This window comes from Pomacea canaliculata, linkage group LG2 (assembly GCF_003073045.1).
Source record: "Pomacea canaliculata isolate SZHN2017 linkage group LG2, ASM307304v1, whole genome shotgun sequence".
Classification (NCBI taxonomy): Eukaryota; Metazoa; Mollusca; class Gastropoda; order Architaenioglossa; family Ampullariidae; genus Pomacea; species Pomacea canaliculata.
Window position 1 is genome coordinate 1,416,864 of NC_037591.1, and position 18,314 is coordinate 1,435,177.

Genomic DNA, 18,314 nt, shown 5'->3' on the forward strand with positions numbered 1-18,314 from the left:
CTAAGGCAAGTGCAGTGTCAAAGATGATGTTCTCTTTTTTAAAAAAAAATTAAGCTATTGAACTAATGACAGTATTTAAGCATTTCTTCGTATTTTTAAAGTGTTAAAACTTAAAGCTGTTTTCTCTTACATTCTAGTAAACCTTTGAGTTATGTTTGAATATTTTGTTCTTTTCATAGGGTGGGGGGGGGGATGTGGCAGTTATATTTTGTATGTTGGGATGATGATGATGATGATGATGATGATGATGCCTCAGATGAAGAGATGGTGGAGGAGCAACAAACAGAGAAGAGGGGAAGGAAAAGGAAAACAAAGGATGGAAGTGAAAAAAAGAAAAAGTCTAAGAAAAAGAAAAGACGTCACAGTGAAGAGGAGGTATGTACTAGCATTAATCTGTGAAGAGGTATGTACTGAGTTAACATTAATATGGGAAGAGGAGGTACACACTGGGTTAGCTCTGATCTGTGGAGATGAGGAATGTACTGGTACAAATCTGTGAAGATGGGGGATACTTTGGTGTGATGCTAGACACTTGATGTCTGTATGAGGTTGTGGACATACAGAAATGTTCAACGTGAACAAGTGTGCACTGTCTTTACAGCACAATGCCTATTGTCTACAGGGTGATATGTTTTGTACAAGATAAGAAATTTTTGTTTTCCACATTTGACAGTCATTTCTTTCATGTCCATGTGTGTAAGCTTTAGCCCACAGCTCAAAGGTTAGTGATGATGATGGCTGCTGTTAGCACTCCACATGGAAGGAGACCATAGAGCTAGGGAAGAGTTTCAGTATATTTTGTCAAGCATGATAAGTGTTTTGGAATATGATGTGCTGAATAAGCATATTGTTATCATGTAAAGTATGATGAAAGTAGATGGTCTTTTTTTAGCCTTTTTTGTGGACATATTTTTCTTGCAGTGAGTGCTGGAGCAATTTATACCTATAAGTTTTATTCATTTTTCAGGAGAGTGATTTTGGAGGCGGCACAGATGATGATGATAGATCTTTTGAGATCACCCTTAAAGAAAAAAAGAAGCGGCCGATGAAAGGCCCAGAGCAAAAGAGTTCCGGTGACATTTGCCAAGAATTTAACCTAAAAAACACAGACATTAAGTTCACAGAGGAAGACTATCGCAACATCACAAACTACAAACTTTTCTCCCAGCATGTGCGACCACTTATTTCTAAAGACAATCCTAAGATTGCCCAGTCCAAGCTTGTGGTCTTGCTTGGTGCTAAATGGCGGGAGTTTGTTGCCAACAACCCCTTTAAAGGGAGCTCAGAGAGAACAGAAACTGTAGCACCTCTTTTTGTTTCCAGCACAGCTGCTGACTCCCCGGCCACATCTGTGAGAGGTAGATACTTTGTCTTGACATCCAGTTTGTCCTTATGTGTATGATGTATACAACAATGATTTTGACTTCCATTGCATTTGTGTTTGTGTGTGTGCATGTACAAACTTTCTGTAAACCTGTTGAAATTAGATCAGTAATGCCATTATCAGTTTTACATGCAGCGTTTGGTAGCCTTTATGTTGACAGTATGAGGAAGAGTGAAAGGTGTTGTGTGGCTCATAATTTCACCTTCCTTCTTCAGGAGGAGAAGATGATGATGATGCAGATGCTGACACAGAAGCTGATGAGGGCAGCAAATCAACTAAAGCCAAGAAAGGAAAAGGCAAGAAAGCAGTTGCACCCTTGAAAATAAAGATCACCAAAAAACGCAAGAAGAAGAAGGCAAGCTCTGTGAGTGCTGCTTTCATCAGCAGATATCCACAAAATTTGAAACTTTGCTGCTTGTTCTCTTACTGGAGGTTTAGTAGACCTAGAAGTTGGTTATGTACATGGTTTGAAACATATCCTGTTTGTGGGAATTGCTTCAATAATTGATAGATTCTATGTTTTAGGCTACAGTAGGTGCATGTACAAGATACAAATAATGTGGTTGGCTTGTTGCAGGATGAAGATGAGGGGGGCTATAACACCAGTGATGAGGAGTTTGAGCGACAGTTGGAAGAAGCTTCTATTCTGAAGGAGGCTGAGAAGGCAGAGGCTGCCAGTGCTCCACCACGAAAGCGCACCAAGAGAGGGAAGGGTCAGGGTCACCGTAAGAAGAAGACAAAGATGACCAACAAGTTTCCCAATGACCCTGATGCTGAAGGCTATGAAGTAAGACTTGTGTTTCATTTCCTTTTTGGTTTTTTGGTTCTGTTTCTATTTATTCATATGTTATTTGGTGCGTTAGGTGTTGTAGATAGTAACTGTTTAAAAAATAAGGTGAAATGTTTACAATCTGGTTTACCTTCTTGAATATGCTGTGTGTCTGTTTTTCACAAAATGCTAAAGTCACGAAAATGTGTCACGAAACACGCCTTGTGTGTTATGACAGACAGAGCACCAGGACTACTGCGAAGTGTGCCAGCAGGGTGGTGAAATAATTCTCTGTGACACATGTCCTCGGGCTTACCACCTGGTTTGTCTGGAACCAGAGCTAGAAGAGGCTCCGGAAGGCAAATGGAGCTGTCCCCATTGTGTGAGTGTTATGTGTTGTGTGTCATTATCATTAATATGTGTCATGTTTTGGTGTGTGACATGTATAGAAATGCAAATATCACTGTTAGCTGCACAAGCCTGCTGTTTCATAGTGGGCTTGTTGTGTTTTGCAGCATTCTTAACACCTTGAAACTTGCAATAAACATATTTTTAAATTATTACTATGTAGAAGTGACTGCTGCTGTGTGCTGTTAGTCCATAGATGTAAGTAGCATTCAGGTTTTTTTTTTTTAAGTATAGTGTTAATAAACTCAAAAATATCCAAATTTATTTTCAAAAAGCAAACTTTGGTTGTCCTTACATTACCATATAGTTTAGAATAGTATGTCATAGTCACTGTCAGTTTTATACACAGTATTTGCTGCGTTCTGATAAAATAACAGTTTTTAATTATGTGGCCATTACCTCAATGCAGGAAGGGGAGGGCATTCAAGAACAAGAGGAAGATGATCACATGGAGTTCTGTCGTGTGTGCAAGGATGGAGGGGAACTGCTATGCTGCGATTCATGTCCGTCAGCCTATCACACACATTGTCTCAATCCACCGCTTAAGACCATTCCAGATGGCGAGTGGCACTGCCCAAGATGTGATGTATGATAATGACTTACTATATCGGCTCTTTGAGTTGGTGGGGGGAGAGGACTAAACATCTCTTAGAACTATGTTTCAAGCAAAACTTCTGGAAAAAACAAGGAGAGCGCGATACTGTTTTTTTTTTTACGATCAATGCAGAACGATCCCAGTCTCTTTTGGAAGTCATTTATATCAGAATGGGATTTTTTTAGAAATGAAGGGATGGAAGGGGTAGGTAACCTGGATTTTTATAAGTGGTGAATGAAGATTAGTCCCTGAAGTCACTTTCAGCACACAGAGGTGCTGCCCAGCTGCATGAAAAGCTTTAAACATTTTACAGTGTCCACCACTAAAAGGCAAAGTGGCCAAAATCCTCACCTGGCGGTGGGCTAAACCACCAGAAAATGCAGATGAGCTGGACCACACACACCATGAAAGCATCAAGAAGACAGTGAGTAGGACTCAGGACCTTCTTTCGTTAAGTTAGGACTGAATCATTTCATTAATAAGAGACTTTTGGGTAGCAGGAGTTCAGGTACTCCTTGCTAGCCGGGCAAAATTCAAACAGCAAATAAAGAGAATAAATAAGATTGTAAAAGTTACAATGTGTTAATCATTGATTAAAATCTGTTGTTGTGATGATGTGTAAAGATTGTGCCGAAACAGAAACAATGCCAGTGGCAACTGGAGTGCTGAAGGTGGAATTTGCATGTTTTGTGCAGAATAAGCAACAACGAGAATTTTTTGTCAAGTGGCAGGATATGTCCTATTGGCACTGTGACTGGATCTCAGAACTTGCGGTCAGTAGTTAGCACTTTTTTCTTTCTATAGGTTTTACCCTTTACCTTTTGTGTTATATTTTTAAAAAGTGTGTATATTTGTGAGGGTGTATGCATACATTCTACAGCTAAAAATCTCAATATGCTAGTGTTTTGATATTCTATTTGTGATGACCATGAGGAGTGAAATTTAGAAAGATCGTTATATCTTGTTTGATTGTTACATTAGTTCTAGTGTCCTGATGTTCTGTTTATGGTGACCATGAGAAATGAGATGTGGAGTGATTGTTACATTTTGCAGCTGGATGTGTATCACCCAGCCATGTACCGCAACTACATCCGGCGAGTGGACATGGATGAACCACCACCACTGGAGGACGGCAGCAGCTACAAAGACAAGCTGAAAGATGAAGACCCTCATAACCTAGAGGAACGCTTCTACCGCTATGGTGTTCGTCCGGAGTGGCTGGAAATCCATCGCATTATCAACCATACGTACGTTTTGCAGAGCAACTGTGAGCTTTGCCCTTTGCTTTTACTGCTGAGCTTGTCATTTGCACTTTTTTAGTTTTTGACCTGTTTTTTGATGTTGTGAAGTTTCTAGCCACGAAGATATATTACTTATTGATATCGCTGGGGTAGGCTTACTGTTCCTCCTGTCAGTGATAAGCTGTGTAAACCTTGCCTAGTCTTTATGCTGTCGTGAATGTTTCCTGAATCTGAATGATGTCATTGTCATGTCACATTAAAAAATAACATTAATTTCATAGGGCCTTTCCCATCCATTAAGGCAGTCTCAAAATGCTTCACAATGACACTTGGTCATCTGTTCTGGAACCAAGGATGTAGTAGTAAAATCCATGGCGAATGAGGCAGAATAAACATTCATCATCAGGGAAGCAGTCGACGTCATGTACATGTGCAGATCCAAAATCTTATCGACAGTAAAGATAGTGACAAAGCACATAGAAGACAAGAAAATGGGAAAATTGCATGGTCCATAATCAGAAACAGAAAGTTATCATTGGGAGAAATGGAGACAAGTAATCCCATCAAGAAAAAAATAGCAGACAAGATGGTTTGCAGAGACTATTAGCAGAAGAAGTGGTTTACAGGAGGAAACTTACTGGAAAATCCAGTGTAACAAAAAGCTCAGAGCAACAGGAGACACCAAAGTCAGTGAAGATCCAGGAATAAGACAAAAAAAGAGTGCAGCCCTCCTCTAGCCAATCAGGCAAAGGAACATTACTCTCTACATAGGAATACTGTTAGCATGTATTACTTGTACCTGTAGAACAACAAACAGCTTAGTTATCCTTATTTCAATTCCATGCTTGTGTTTCAGGAGACAGAAGGATGGTTCTTTGTGGTATCTTTGTAAATGGCGCGACTTACCCTATGACCAAGCCACATGGGAACATGATGATGCTGATATTGCTAGTATGAAGCAGCATGTTGAGAACTACGAGAATCTCAGGTTAGTCTTTATTTTCATTAAATGAAGATATGTTACATAGTAGAAGGAAGGTGTAGTTGCCATGCTGCTAGTGCATTTCATGGCAAGGCAGAGGGTTTGAGGCTCACGTGCCAGTAATTTAAAAACTTTCACTCACAACACCTGACAGTCACCAGATGAGAGGAGTAAAGAAGTAGAAAAGAAAGCTGTACCATCCATATACAGTTTTCTAGATACAGTGAATCTATAACTCCTAGGCTGTGATACTTTTACCTTTTTAAGTGTCATATATGACACATTGTCTGAAAATAAGTGAACGGAGAAAAGCAGTGAAATAATGCTGGTGTGTATTGCAGGCTAATCATGTACGGCTCAACCACCGATGCTGACAAGCCAGCTTCCAAGGGGAAGAAGAACAAGAGCAGCAAGAAGGAGAAGAAGAGCAAGGAGAGAGAGGAGGAGGTTGTCAACAAGCTGCCGCCAGCTTTCCCAACAACAGACGTGAGTCATCATTTGGGGACATCTGTTGGCTTATCTAGCTGTAATCACGGTGTGCCATAACATAGCCCAGTCTTGGTAAAAAGCCTGTCAAATTAATGTACTCTGGGGATCTGACATACAAATTCTGTTTTAAGGGTTATGGTCCAGGAGAACATTTTTTTAAATCCACTATCTTGAATGCAACATATGTGGAATGATTATTACCATATTGATTTCCTATTTTCTTTGCAGCTACGCAAACAATTGGAGCGCCAGCCAAATTACCTGGATGACACTGGCTGTACATTACATCCTTACCAGCTGGAGGGTCTGAACTGGATGCGTTATTCCTGGGCTAATGGGACAGACATCATTTTGGCAGATGAGATGGGCCTGGGTAAAACAATCCAGACCATCACATTCCTGTACTCCTTGTACAAAGAGGTGAGCTCTGCAGCTTGGTGGGTTAGCAGGGTGGAAAACTTTTCCAAGTGCAGATAATAAACACATGATAAATTGTATTTACTTTGCAGCTTATCTTTTATTATGGGGTGTAACTTTTTATTCTTTTGTGAAGAATACATTCACATATCTGTCTACAAGGGGAAAAAAATCTTTTCAAGTTCTACATATAAGAACTTTTGTAAATTGCTATTTTGCATGGGCCAGGTGCATGATTTTGAGTCATTTCCTGTTTGTTCTTTTTACAGGGTCACTGCAAAGGCCCATTTTTAGTGAGTGCCCCCTTATCCACAATCATTAACTGGGAGCGAGAATTTGAGCTGTGGGCCCCGGAGCTTTATGTTGTAACCTACGTGGGAGACAAGGACAGTCGCACTGTCATCAGAGAGCATGAATTCTCGTTTGATGAGGGTGCAGTGCGAGGAGGTCCTAGGGCCACGCGGATGAAGCAGGGTAGTAATGTAAAGTTCCATGTGCTGCTAACATCATATGAACTTATCAGCATTGATGCAGCCTGCCTGGGCTCCTTGGACTGGGCTGTGCTGGTGGTTGACGAGGCTCACAGGCTGAAGAACAACCAGTCAAAGGTGTGTGGCTGTGGGCCTTTCATGGCAGTCTCATTCTATCTCTTAAGGACTTTGCAAAACTCACTTGTTTTCCTTTCCAGCTTGTGGAAGATGCCAAAAAAGTAAATATTTAAATACTATTGTTCAAGTTAGTAATGCGTTGTAGATTCTACATACTTAGCAAAGTAGGCATTTTATGGTGTGTCTTTGGCCCCTGGATTAACACAGTGACCTCAGGAATTTAGACAGCGAGTAAGCTTTTACAACAACCCTAATTGATAGCTAGAACCATATACTCAGCTATGTCAGAGACACAAAAGTTGTTGCATCTGAATATTGGTGGCTTTTATGTTTGTTTGTTATTTTGGCAGTTTTTCCGTATCCTGCAAAACTACAAGATTGGGTATAAAGTTCTCCTGACTGGAACCCCCTTGCAGAACAACCTGGAGGAACTTTTCCATCTTCTTAACTTCCTGGCACCAGATAATTTCAAGTTAGTGCAGTTGTTTGTCTGTACGTAGCCTGACTTCTTTTTTGAACCAGCAAAATTTCATTGTCAGTACCATCACACAGCATATTGGCTTACTGTCTGGTCACTTCATCTGATGTACCCACTTCTTATTCTTTTGTGCAGTGACCTACAAGGATTCCTGGATGAATTTGCAGACATCTCTAAAGAAGAACAGGTTAAGAAACTCCATGACCTGTTAGGCCCTCATCTACTGAGACGTCTCAAGTCAGACGTACTGAAGAACATGCCCTCCAAGTCTGAATTTATTGTCCGAGTAGAACTCAGCAGCATGCAAAAGTGAGTGGTAGTTGCCAGTTGTTGACTGACATTTATGAAAATACTGCATACGGAACAACTTGTTTCTTGTCTGGCTTGAATCACAAAGACTTGAGAGAAAAAGGAATGCATCTCAAAGGTCTATAATTTGTCTTGCAGGAAATACTACAAGTACATCTTGACAAGGAACTTTGATGCCCTAAATGCCAAAGGTGGTAACCAGGTGTCTTTGCTGAATATTATGATGGATCTTAAGAAGTGCTGCAACCATCCATATTTGTTCCCAGTGGCTGCCAATGTGAGCATGATTAGTTTTACGCAAGCATTTTAACTATTACCATTACTGATCAGACCACAAGTACATTGCATATCTCTTCTTTAACTTTAGATTTCAGATTTATATTGAACAATATATTTAGTCACTTTATTTTTATCTTTCTCCTTTAATTTGTCCTCATGACAGGAGGCCCCACGCACAGCTAATAATGCCTTTGAAGGCTCGGCCCTCATCAAGGCTTGTGGCAAGCTGGAGCTATTGTGCAAGATGTTGAGACAGCTGCGACAGTCTGATCACCGAGTTCTCATCTTTTCACAGGTAATCTCTTGTGCAGAATTTTCATCACCACTATGACTACTTTCTGTGATGTCATGTATCAAAGCAAAGACGTGCATTTCTCATGACAGGCGTGTGTGTGTGTGTGGAGATATTCTAAACAGTATATTGTTCTTGACAGATGACAAGAATGTTGGACATCTTAGAGGATTTCATGGAAGCAGAGGGCTACAAATATGAGCGTATTGATGGTGGCGTGACTGGATCTCAGAGGCAGGAAGCTATAGACAGGTTTAATTGTAAGTTTTTCTTATTTACATATTTGTACCTGTAACACGTGGGTGAAAACTTTGAATGGTATAATTTTAATTTATGAGTTTTGGTGGTGATGCTGAGCTGCTGTGACTTTTCTGACAGCAAAGGACTCTCAGGCATTTTGCTTTCTGCTGTCAACAAGAGCTGGTGGCCTTGGCATCAATTTGGCCACCGCTGACACTGTCATCATCTATGACTCAGACTGGAACCCCCACAATGACATTCAGGTATTAATGCTTCCATCATCCAATTTGAGCTGTTTTGTCCATGCTACAGTAAATTTAGTAAAGCTGTTGTCTATTCATGCTTGGAGCTATTCTCACTGTATGATTTACTATGAAGTTAAACCCCCACTTCTTGTTATCTGGATTTTCTATGGGACATACCCTGCTGGTGTTTCCAGGCCTTTAGCCGAGCCCACCGAATCGGACAGGCCAACAAGGTGATGATTTATCGCTTTGTCACTCGTGCATCTGTGGAAGAGCGAATCACACAGGTGGCCAAGAAGAAGATGATGTTAACCCACCTGGTAGTGCGTCCTGGCCTGGGCAACAAAGGAGGCCAGATGTCCAAGAAGGAGATGGATGACATTCTCAAGTTTGGAACAGAAGAGCTCTTCAAAGAGGAGGGTGAAGGTAAGATAGGGACAGATATTATGAATATGATGAGAAATAAAGGAGCAGTTTTGTCAAGTGTAGAGGTGGTAAATGAACCTTTTTGCTCAAAGTTATTTCACAAGAGGACTCATTTTGACACAATCTGAATCACAAGTTAAAATAATACCCATATGCCATTGCCTATTGATGCAGAGGTTGATGGGACACCGAACCTCTTATTGTAGTAGTGGAGAAGTGAGGTGCAAAAAAGTGGGTTTGATGGATCCCAAAATTTAAATCTAGTCCAGGTAAAAATGTTGAAATGAGCGCTTTTTAATATTGTTAATGAACTACAAGTTAAAAAATGCTAACATGTTAGTGATTTAATAACCACGTTTTTGTGCAAACCCTTGGTGCTTAATCCTATTTTTAGACTAATAGGCAATAACTTTCTGTGTTCAGGGTTAGCATCTGAAGATCGTATTGTGTATGATGACAAGTCTGTGTCCCAACTGCTGGACCGCAGTCAGGTGGGACAAGAGGAGAAGGAGATGGCCATGAATGAGTACCTCGACTCCTTTAAAGTGGCCTCCTATCAGATGAAGGAGGGCGAAGATGAGGTGAGAAATATTCTCTTTCCTCCACCCCACCCATTCTTGTAGTCCCTACCCTCCTGCAGTTATAATGAGAGAGAAGGGACAGAACAGAGTGAAAAGAGGTGTGATGTGCTGCCAGGGATTGATGATACTGCTATGGATACTAGTGAATGACATCAAGCAGCATTATGAGTGCAGTTAATAGCATGGCTAACAGTAGTGGCCAGCAATAGATGCTGTCTGTCTGCGTATTATGAGCTACATGAGATCAGTGCCATCTGTCACATTCTCACTACACATGCTACCAACACTCTTGTCTGTGCGTTTTTCTCTCTTGATTACTGCAACTCCTTGCTTTTCTGGCTGCCCCTCATACCTCATTCACAAACTCCAGAAAGTACAGAACTGCACATCTGGTTCTTAAAGCCAGGAAACAGGACCATGTCACCTCTCTCTTTTGTTTTCTGCACTGGCTACCTATCCATTCTTGTATCCAGTATCAACTGTCCCTGCTGTGTTTTAATTTCTTTGCTGGCTCCTGCCCTGATTATTTCTCTGAACTTACCTTACATCCCAGATTACTCCGCTCTTCATTTGACAACCATCTCCTAGCTATTCCTGTCACCAAAACAACATAGGGCTTTTAGTTACTGTGCAGCGAAACAATGGACAGTGTTAATCCTTTGTCACACCCTTCCCCACTTTTCCACATATTGCTTCTTCCTTGCTCATCTCCTTTCACAAAATCACAATACTCTCAGTCCTTATTGGTTTCTCTTTGCATTTCTGTTTTTTGTTTGTTGGATTATATTCATCATTGCTACTGTTGTTTATCTTTCTATAGTTCATAAGTTATTTGTTCTTCTTAAGCATGCTCCTTAGGAGTGTGAATATGCGCTATACAAATCTTGGGTCTATTATTATTAAAACAGAACTCTTGTGGCAAGCACTGATTAGGTATGATAGACTGATTTCTGTGAGATCTCAGATGTTAAGCATCTCTTGCATACTGCAGGAAGAGCCAGAAACTGAGATCCTGAAACAAGAGGCAGAACATGCAGACCCCGCATATTGGGAGAAGCTGCTGCGACATCACTACGAACAGCAGCAGGAGGACTTGGCACGTACGCTGGGCAAGGGGAAACGTATCCGCAAACAGGTTAATTACAATGATGCTATGAATGGACATGACGATGACACATGGAAGGAGAACCTCTCGGACTTTGACTCGGATTTCAGTAATTCTGGTGAGTCAAGTGCATTGGTGTTCTTGTAGACGTGGTGTGTACATCCATTGCCAGATATATGCATCACTTTTCTTTACGAATTATTGTAACTTGTAAAGAATGTCTGGTTTTGTTTATGCTATTTATTTTTTCAGCTGATAATTGGTGTATATACAACATTAATCTTTTTGTGTTCCACTCTGCTTCACAACACTGCTTGCTTTTTAGATTTTAGATACAGTGTGTGTATGTCTTCAAATGAAGCATACACTTCTTTGTCAGATATCTTCATGATTATCCTTTAATTGCAGGCCACGAAGAAGATGATGATGATTTTGAGGAGAACAAAGATGGAGATCAGACACGAAGTAAAACAACTTTTGCAAGATTATAAAATTTTTCAGATAGTTTTGAACATTTAGCTTGTGGTAAATTTATCAGTAGTGGAAGATGCTGCTGTTTGTGACAAATTCCATGCTAAATAAACTCTCAAGTGACAACTATTTTTATTCTTTCTTTTCACTCTCTTCAGATCTTATACCATGAGTTATTATTCAAATAGTTTTTCCGTGTTTGCATTGTAATAGTGGCCCTAAAAAACAGATTTTGTTCGATCAGGCCGCAGTCGTCGGCGTGGAAATGAGAAAGACCGACCCCTTCCGCCTTTGCTGGCCAGAGTCAATGGACAAATTGAGGTAAGAATTTGCAAAACCTTTGGGAATAAAAATGCCTGCTTTCAATTCTGTTAACACTTGTATGATGTCAGTTCAGAAGAGAGCTCGCCTTTTAGTTTTGATGTGTTTTAAGCAGAGTTTACCCATACTAACAGGCAAGAAACTGCTGCACTCAAAGGCTTAATCCGCCTTTTGTTAGTAGTTTTTCTTGACATCCTGTTGTTGCTAACATTTTTAATTCAGAACTGATATGATATTCAAATGATTCTATGAGCTATAATTCAATTATGAAAATTATGTTACAAATTCATATAAAGATTATGGTAATTATTTTCATTGAAAGCAGTAATAAAAAATTAAATTGTGCTCAGCTAGAAATAAGATCTGCTAATGCTGGGTCTTACTATCTTTTATAGTTCTTAAGTGGCATTTTTTGACAAGCAGAAATTAATACCTTTTGAGAGGTACATCTCAATCCAGGGTTTGTGTCAGGATTGCGTTAAAGAGTTTTCATGCTAATGGTGGCCCCATCACAGCAAGTCAAAAAGTAAAATGCTGTTTCAAACTGGATGCTCCTAATGAGAGGACATAAAAACTATAAAAGTGGTCTGTCCTTGCTCATGAACCACATTTGCAGTGAGTTGTGGTCATAAGCAGGCAGACAACAGTAACAGACTGTGAATGGAATGGTCAGAAGAGCGTTGTGGACTGTTCAAAGGCACGGTCTTACATTATCTGCTATTGCTGTAGAATTTGTGACATTATCTTATTTGGTCAAAAGCCCCATATATTAGTGGAGGATAGAATACATAGATTCACAGATGATTTGACAAAAGTATTTTGCTTCCATATTACATGTTTTGGGTGGACTGAAGTTTTTGCTTGTCATAGAATGAAACTTGCTTTAGATTTATAAACATATCATAGAATACAATTTGCTTCAGGTTCTTGGATTCAATGCTAGACAGAGGAAGGCTTTCCTGAATGCTGTGATGCGCTGGGGAATGCCACCTCAAGATGCATTCAACTCACAATGGTATGCACATTTTGTGGCTTGCTTTGTAGGACCTGATTTTGATTGACAGAAACATCTATTTTGTTTACTTATACTATGTGAAAATATCATCTGGCTGAAGTAGTTTTAAGATGTCGCAGCCACCACGTTTTGCAGAGAATTGTGGTTCGTTTATCACGGGACTTGTGGGCTGTCTTCGTTAGTGTCACCTACTGATAACAGTTCCACCTATCTGATTGACAGATGTGTGTTCCTTGTTGCATTATTTGTCAAGGCCTGTCATTTGTGGTCACTAGTGGTGTGTCTGGATTTAGGTTGGTGCGTGATCTCCGTGGCAAGACAGAAAAAGTGTTCAAGGCCTACGTCTCGCTTTTCATGCGACATCTGTGTGAGCCAGGAGCAGACAATGCAGAAACATTTGCTGATGGAGTTCCACGAGAGGGTTTGTCACGCCAGCACGTCCTGACCAGAATTGGCATTATGTCGCTTGTAAGGAAAAAGGTGAAACATGTTTGGCTCTTCTTATTAATCATTTGGACTGTCTTTTTTAATTTAAGACCTACAAATGACAGAAGTGGATGGAAAAACCAGAGTAAAATATTAAAATAATGTATGTAAGCATATGTCAGTAATTACAGGGTGTAAATGCCACAAATCCCAAAAAATTGTCAGGCAGACAGACAGCTAAACATATGCATTTACAAGAGTTTAACAGATTCGGGAATAAAATAAGAGAGTGATTTTTACTTCTGCACATGAATGTATCATAACATGAGTGGAGTTTCAAGAAACAGTCCATATTTTCTCTCTTAAATCTTCTTTCCTATTGTCCAGCCTGCCTTTAATTCAGATCTTACTATGATGTCACCGAATGACAAATGACTTCTGAAAGACGCAGACACTGAGCAGTTGGCTTACAGAAGTCACTGCGGTTCCGCTTACTTTAGACGTGCAGGTCTTGTGTCACCTGTGTTTGATGTATTTGGTAGGAAAAAGAGGAATGAGAAGATGAGATCAGTATCATTTTTTTGAGACATATAATGATCAGTTCCTCCCCACATCCTCTTCAGGCACATGACATAGAATATGATGTAAATGCAGGTGCAGGAGTTTGAAGCCATTAATGGCACACACAGCATGCCATACCTGAGAGCATCCGAAGCAGTGGACAGATTGAAGAAGGACAGTGCTGCCAAAGCTGAGTCAACCAAGGGAGGCAAGGGAGAGGTCAGCAGAGAGGGGGAGGTGGGGAAAGAAGGGGAGGAGAAGGAGGGGGAAGAGGCCAAACCTAAAGAGGGAGCTGACAAGGGAGACAAGAAGGATGGAAGTGACAAGGGAGACAAGAAGGATGATGCACAGGAGGAGAAGACAGCAGAGGCTAAGGATGACGCTGAAAAGAAGGAAGAAGAGGAAAAGAAAGATGAAGAAAACAAAGTTGAATGTGAGAAAGCCTCCGAGGATAAAGGAGAGAACAAGGAAGACAGGGAGGTAATTATTCATTGACTGCTTTGTGAGGACTACACCAATAGTAATAAGTAGCACAGATACAACATTCTCTTTGTGGAGACTACACAAATAGTTGTGCAAACATGCTGAATGTATTTTCCTCAGTCATTACAGCTCCTTTAAATAACACAGATACAGCATTCTCTTGTGTGGTAAGTCTGCTTTGATTAGCTAATTCAAATATATACTGACCATGCCTAGAGCATTTGTTTAGATCTGTTCAGTTGTGCTTTTATATATAGCCATCAATCTGATATTGTAACCTGGCTGCTATTTTTTCATGGCTAACTAAACACTATGGCTGGACCATCGGTTAGTCTGGGCTCCTAAAGCCTTAGCACCAATCAGTCCAGGGTAGAGGATGTACATTGCCAAAAAAAATTTCCACTAAAATTCTAGCTCTTACTCATGAGGTGTGCTATCTAGTGTATTACCTCATGTTCTTTTTTTCCTGCCATCTATAACACACCCACATTTAGCTGACCTTGGAATTCAGAAGAGATCCTGCCTTTTCCAAAAGTTTCTCTTCAATGCGTCCTTCAGCTTTGGATAAGATTGGTTCTTACTCAAGTCATATACTTACATCCTTTTTCCCCTGCCCAGCCAGTGTTGGCCACCTATCCACCACAGAATTGTTTTGATGTGCACTGAAGACACACCTCTTCCTTGAGCTTTACTCTTTACAACAGTCCACAGAATGCTACTCCTTTTTTCAACCTCCTTTCCTGTTTATTGTTGATTAAATCCTACTCATCTTCCTCTGTTAAATCACAACACTCTTCGTTCTTCTTACCTGATTACTCTTTGCATTTTCTTTATTTTTTTTATTTGTTTTTCATCTCTTCCTTTGTGTGTTGTCCATGTCTTGTTCTTGTCTCAAGTGATAGGAGCACTCTCCTTACAAGCATGCTATGCAAATCATGCATTTATGATGATTATTATGTGGGCTGATGTTCCACAACTGCTTTCATTCGCAATTTTATCATAATGCAAGTTTCATTTGCCCAAGGACTATATACACAGCTGAGACGCACACATACAAAGAGGTATAAAAATTTAAAAGGGATTTATTTACACATGCATACCAGTTCCATCCTATTCTACACCTACCTAACTCCTGTACTGCTAAATCTACCTACCTCTTCTAATGCCCCATTCTTCCTATGTTACTGACAACTAAGGAAAGAGAAAGGGGATTTGGAGGGGTCCTTGACAGAAGACCAGAACACCTACGTGGTGCAATGATACTTCTCCCACACTCAAAATAGGAGAAACTAAAAGGGCAGTATTTCAAAGTACTTGAGCCACTTTACAGTAGATCAGAACACCTACGCTGTTCAGTGGTACTTTTTCAATGCTGGAAATAAGGGAAACTAAATAGGTGGGATATTGAGGTACATGAGCCACTTGACAGTGAACCAGAACACCTGCACAATACAGTGGTACTTCTCCTGCACTCCTAATAAGGGAAAGGAAGAAATGATCCCTCACACTGCAGGGATGAGGTACAGAGAATGATTTTGCCCACTATGCTAGAAAACGTGTGTGCTATATCACACACTCCAAGGTTACCTGCCTTGCCTACGTGGTGATCTCGCAGATGTCCAAGCTAAGGGAAATTTGGGGGGGGGGGGAAGTTCTGTCAGCAGTACACACTGTTACAAGCAAGCAGTTCTGTTAGTACACAAACAAGCTCTTCTGCTACACTTTAAACAGATAACAAGATCCTAAAGAGCTAAAAGTGACAGGTGTATGAACAAGCATTTTAATAAAAAGAAGTCTGCCAGGGTTAATCTGTAGGGAGTTTACTTTTTTTTAAATTTGGCTGTTGCATTTAACTGAAGCAAGACTTGACTTCATTTGGATGTTTCACAGTCCTCAGAGAAAGGGGATAATATGTCAGAAGACAAGAAGGATGCTAAGGCAGAGGAGGAGGAGAAAGTCACAGTGAAGGAGGAGCCTATGGAAGTTGAGGGGGAAAAGGAGGGTGAGGATATCAAGGTCAAGACTGCAGGTGAGCCTCAAGATTGCTATAATATGACACCTCTGTGTGTGTGCATGCACGTGTTTGTGTCTTGACAATCTGCCAACTTATTTTCTTTTCTGTGAAGTAAATCTCCATATGACAGCTTTTTTTTGGCTCTGTAGTTTTTTTTTCTCTGCATGCTGGAGGCATGGTTGAACCTGAGAGAGACTGAGATGATGAAGTTGATGTTATTGCTTTGGTGTTTATTGTTCACTCTTCTCTGGTGATTGTGTTCATGACAGTGATTATCATTTCTCTGTCAGAAGATGGGAAAAAAGAAGAAAGCCAAGATGCCGAGGTTAAGGAAGAGAAAGATGAAAAGGACAAGGGCGATGGAGAGAAAGAAAAGCAGGAAGATGATGTAAAGGATGAAGGCAAGCAGGACGCTGATGGCAAGTCTCAAGCGAAGGAAGAAGAGAAGCAAGACGAGAAGGAGAAGAAAGCGGAGGTGAAGGAAGAGAAGAGCGAAGACACTAAGCAGCAGGATGACTCTTACCAGAAGTTTATGTTTAACATTGCTGATGGTGGTTTCACGGAGCTGCACACGCTGTGGGCCAATGAACAGCGAGCACTGCAGGCTGGCCGAGAACATGAGGTCTGGCACCGGAGACATGACTTCTGGCTTCTCACAGGCATTGTCACGTATCCTTGAGCTTATTGCAAAATATTGGTTGATTGTCTTGGGAGTAAAGAAATGTATTTTTTCTTTATCATCAGGGTTACTTTTAAAGAGGATCTTTTTTGGGCTGAATGCTGTTTATTAGTTTTCCCATTGAAATCATTTGATCTGATGGTCAAAGGTCAGGTTCCAGAAAATAGCAGATTTGAGGTGTTGGGGTTTGGCATATGATACATAGGCATATGATACATAGGGTGTGCATTCATTTTTGTTGAAAAATGTATGTTTTGATGTTAAATTCATTTTTTAACATCTTCGGTTACCAAATTTCTTGCACTGATAGTAAAAATTGCTCATGTTTGAGCCCTGGTTACATACACATTTATTGCTTTAAACCCAGTGTTGTATATCAGAGGAATCAGCATTATTTCCCCTAATCTCCTTTATTGATAAAATAAGGTATGAATAGCTCCAAAACTATTTCCAACTTTTCTGTCACCCTTCAAATTGTCAATAACTATTGGCTTAATTTCTAGTGAAAATTTTGAAATTGTATGATTCAATTGGTTGGCACCCCTAGCAAAGTACACGCTGGGAAATGAAGGAAGATGATCTAGCTGCCAGCTTTTATCTTTCTTGGTATTCGCTGTGACGTGGTTTTAGATTGTTACATAACAGTAGGTGCCAGCTACTGATTGTCGTAATATGTCACAAGACAAAGCTGTTCATGTCCTGTCCTGTTTGCTTGATATTCCAGTCTGAGCAGCAAGTGCAAGATTTTTTGTTCAAGCTTTGTCATTTTAGTAAAGTGTTGACTAGAAAATCTGTTATCTTTAACTATGATGTAGCCATGGCTATGGGCGCTGGCAGGACATTCAGAATGACCCACGTTTCCAGATCATCAATGAACCCTTTATCAGTGAACAAGGCAAGGGCAACTTCCTGGAGATAAAGAACAAGTTTCTTGCTCGACGTTTTAAGGTAAAGCACCTTCATAAAACAGTAGGCTCAGTATTGAACCAGAGAAAATAAACTTTAAAAGCAGAAAAAGTTTTTTTTAAAGTTTTTTAACTGGGAGTTGAGAATGGAACTGGCATGCACTGGCCTGAAGTAAAACTGTTGAGGCTTGAGCTAGATATCACTTGCTGTCATTGCAGCTCTTGGAACAAGCCCTGGTGATTGAAGAGCAGTTACGACGTGCTGCCTACCTGAATTTAACTCAGGACCCAGCCCACCCAGCTATGGCTTTGAATGCCAGGTGAGTTTTAAATGCACTTAGCTCAGAGTTTCTCCACAGCAGATTCTGCTGTCATCCTAAAATTGAGAATGAACTCGGCTGATTTTCTGATGATAAATGTTTTTTTGCACCACCCTGTAGCTTGCCCTTTGAATATTTATAGACTTCTGTTATGTTCACTTGTGCTTCTTCCTTCCCGTCATTGTGCTTTACTCTCAACTGTCTTGCCCCGAAGGTTTATTTAAACAGATGCAAACATAGTATGTTAAGACTAAATTTTCTACACCTTGAC

General features: G+C 40.4%; 1 protein-coding gene across 5 annotated transcripts in view; it reads left to right on the forward strand.

Moving 5' to 3' along the window:
- LOC112556631 (chromodomain-helicase-DNA-binding protein 5-like) overlaps nucleotides 1–18,314 on the forward strand; it is a 30,409-nt gene that overhangs the window by 8,462 nt on the left and 3,633 nt on the right. Inside the window, exons 2-33 of one of the 5 annotated variants that reach the window (XM_025225803.1) lie at nucleotides 257–375; nucleotides 968–1,358; nucleotides 1,600–1,748; nucleotides 1,962–2,171; nucleotides 2,392–2,535; nucleotides 2,971–3,147; nucleotides 3,470–3,580; nucleotides 3,852–3,929; nucleotides 4,210–4,403; nucleotides 5,254–5,385; nucleotides 5,721–5,865; nucleotides 6,097–6,288; nucleotides 6,555–6,893; nucleotides 7,244–7,365; nucleotides 7,507–7,680; nucleotides 7,819–7,957; nucleotides 8,123–8,254; nucleotides 8,394–8,511; nucleotides 8,630–8,754; nucleotides 8,931–9,162; nucleotides 9,586–9,743; nucleotides 10,735–10,966; nucleotides 11,257–11,313; nucleotides 11,564–11,640; nucleotides 12,564–12,655; nucleotides 12,949–13,135; nucleotides 13,736–13,861; nucleotides 13,916–14,122; nucleotides 16,016–16,154; nucleotides 16,430–16,808; nucleotides 17,634–17,766; nucleotides 17,943–18,043. In XM_025225803.1, the coding sequence (XP_025081588.1) occupies nucleotides 257–375; nucleotides 968–1,358; nucleotides 1,600–1,748; nucleotides 1,962–2,171; nucleotides 2,392–2,535; nucleotides 2,971–3,147; nucleotides 3,470–3,580; nucleotides 3,852–3,929; nucleotides 4,210–4,403; nucleotides 5,254–5,385; nucleotides 5,721–5,865; nucleotides 6,097–6,288; nucleotides 6,555–6,893; nucleotides 7,244–7,365; nucleotides 7,507–7,680; nucleotides 7,819–7,957; nucleotides 8,123–8,254; nucleotides 8,394–8,511; nucleotides 8,630–8,754; nucleotides 8,931–9,162; nucleotides 9,586–9,743; nucleotides 10,735–10,966; nucleotides 11,257–11,313; nucleotides 11,564–11,640; nucleotides 12,564–12,655; nucleotides 12,949–13,135; nucleotides 13,736–13,861; nucleotides 13,916–14,122; nucleotides 16,016–16,154; nucleotides 16,430–16,808; nucleotides 17,634–17,766; nucleotides 17,943–18,043 (5,311 nt within the window). Of the gene's footprint in view, nucleotides 1–256; nucleotides 376–967; nucleotides 1,359–1,599; nucleotides 1,749–1,961; nucleotides 2,172–2,391; nucleotides 2,536–2,970; nucleotides 3,148–3,469; nucleotides 3,581–3,851; nucleotides 3,930–4,209; nucleotides 4,404–5,253; nucleotides 5,386–5,720; nucleotides 5,866–6,096; nucleotides 6,289–6,554; nucleotides 6,894–7,243; nucleotides 7,366–7,506; nucleotides 7,681–7,818; nucleotides 7,958–8,122; nucleotides 8,255–8,393; nucleotides 8,512–8,629; nucleotides 8,755–8,930; nucleotides 9,163–9,585; nucleotides 9,744–10,734; nucleotides 10,967–11,256; nucleotides 11,314–11,563; nucleotides 11,641–12,563; nucleotides 12,656–12,948; nucleotides 13,136–13,735; nucleotides 14,123–16,015; nucleotides 16,155–16,429; nucleotides 16,809–17,633; nucleotides 17,767–17,942; nucleotides 18,044–18,314 lie in introns of all 5 variants that reach the window. The other 4 variants (XM_025225799.1, XM_025225801.1, XM_025225802.1 and 1 more) reach the window with 4 other exon arrangements.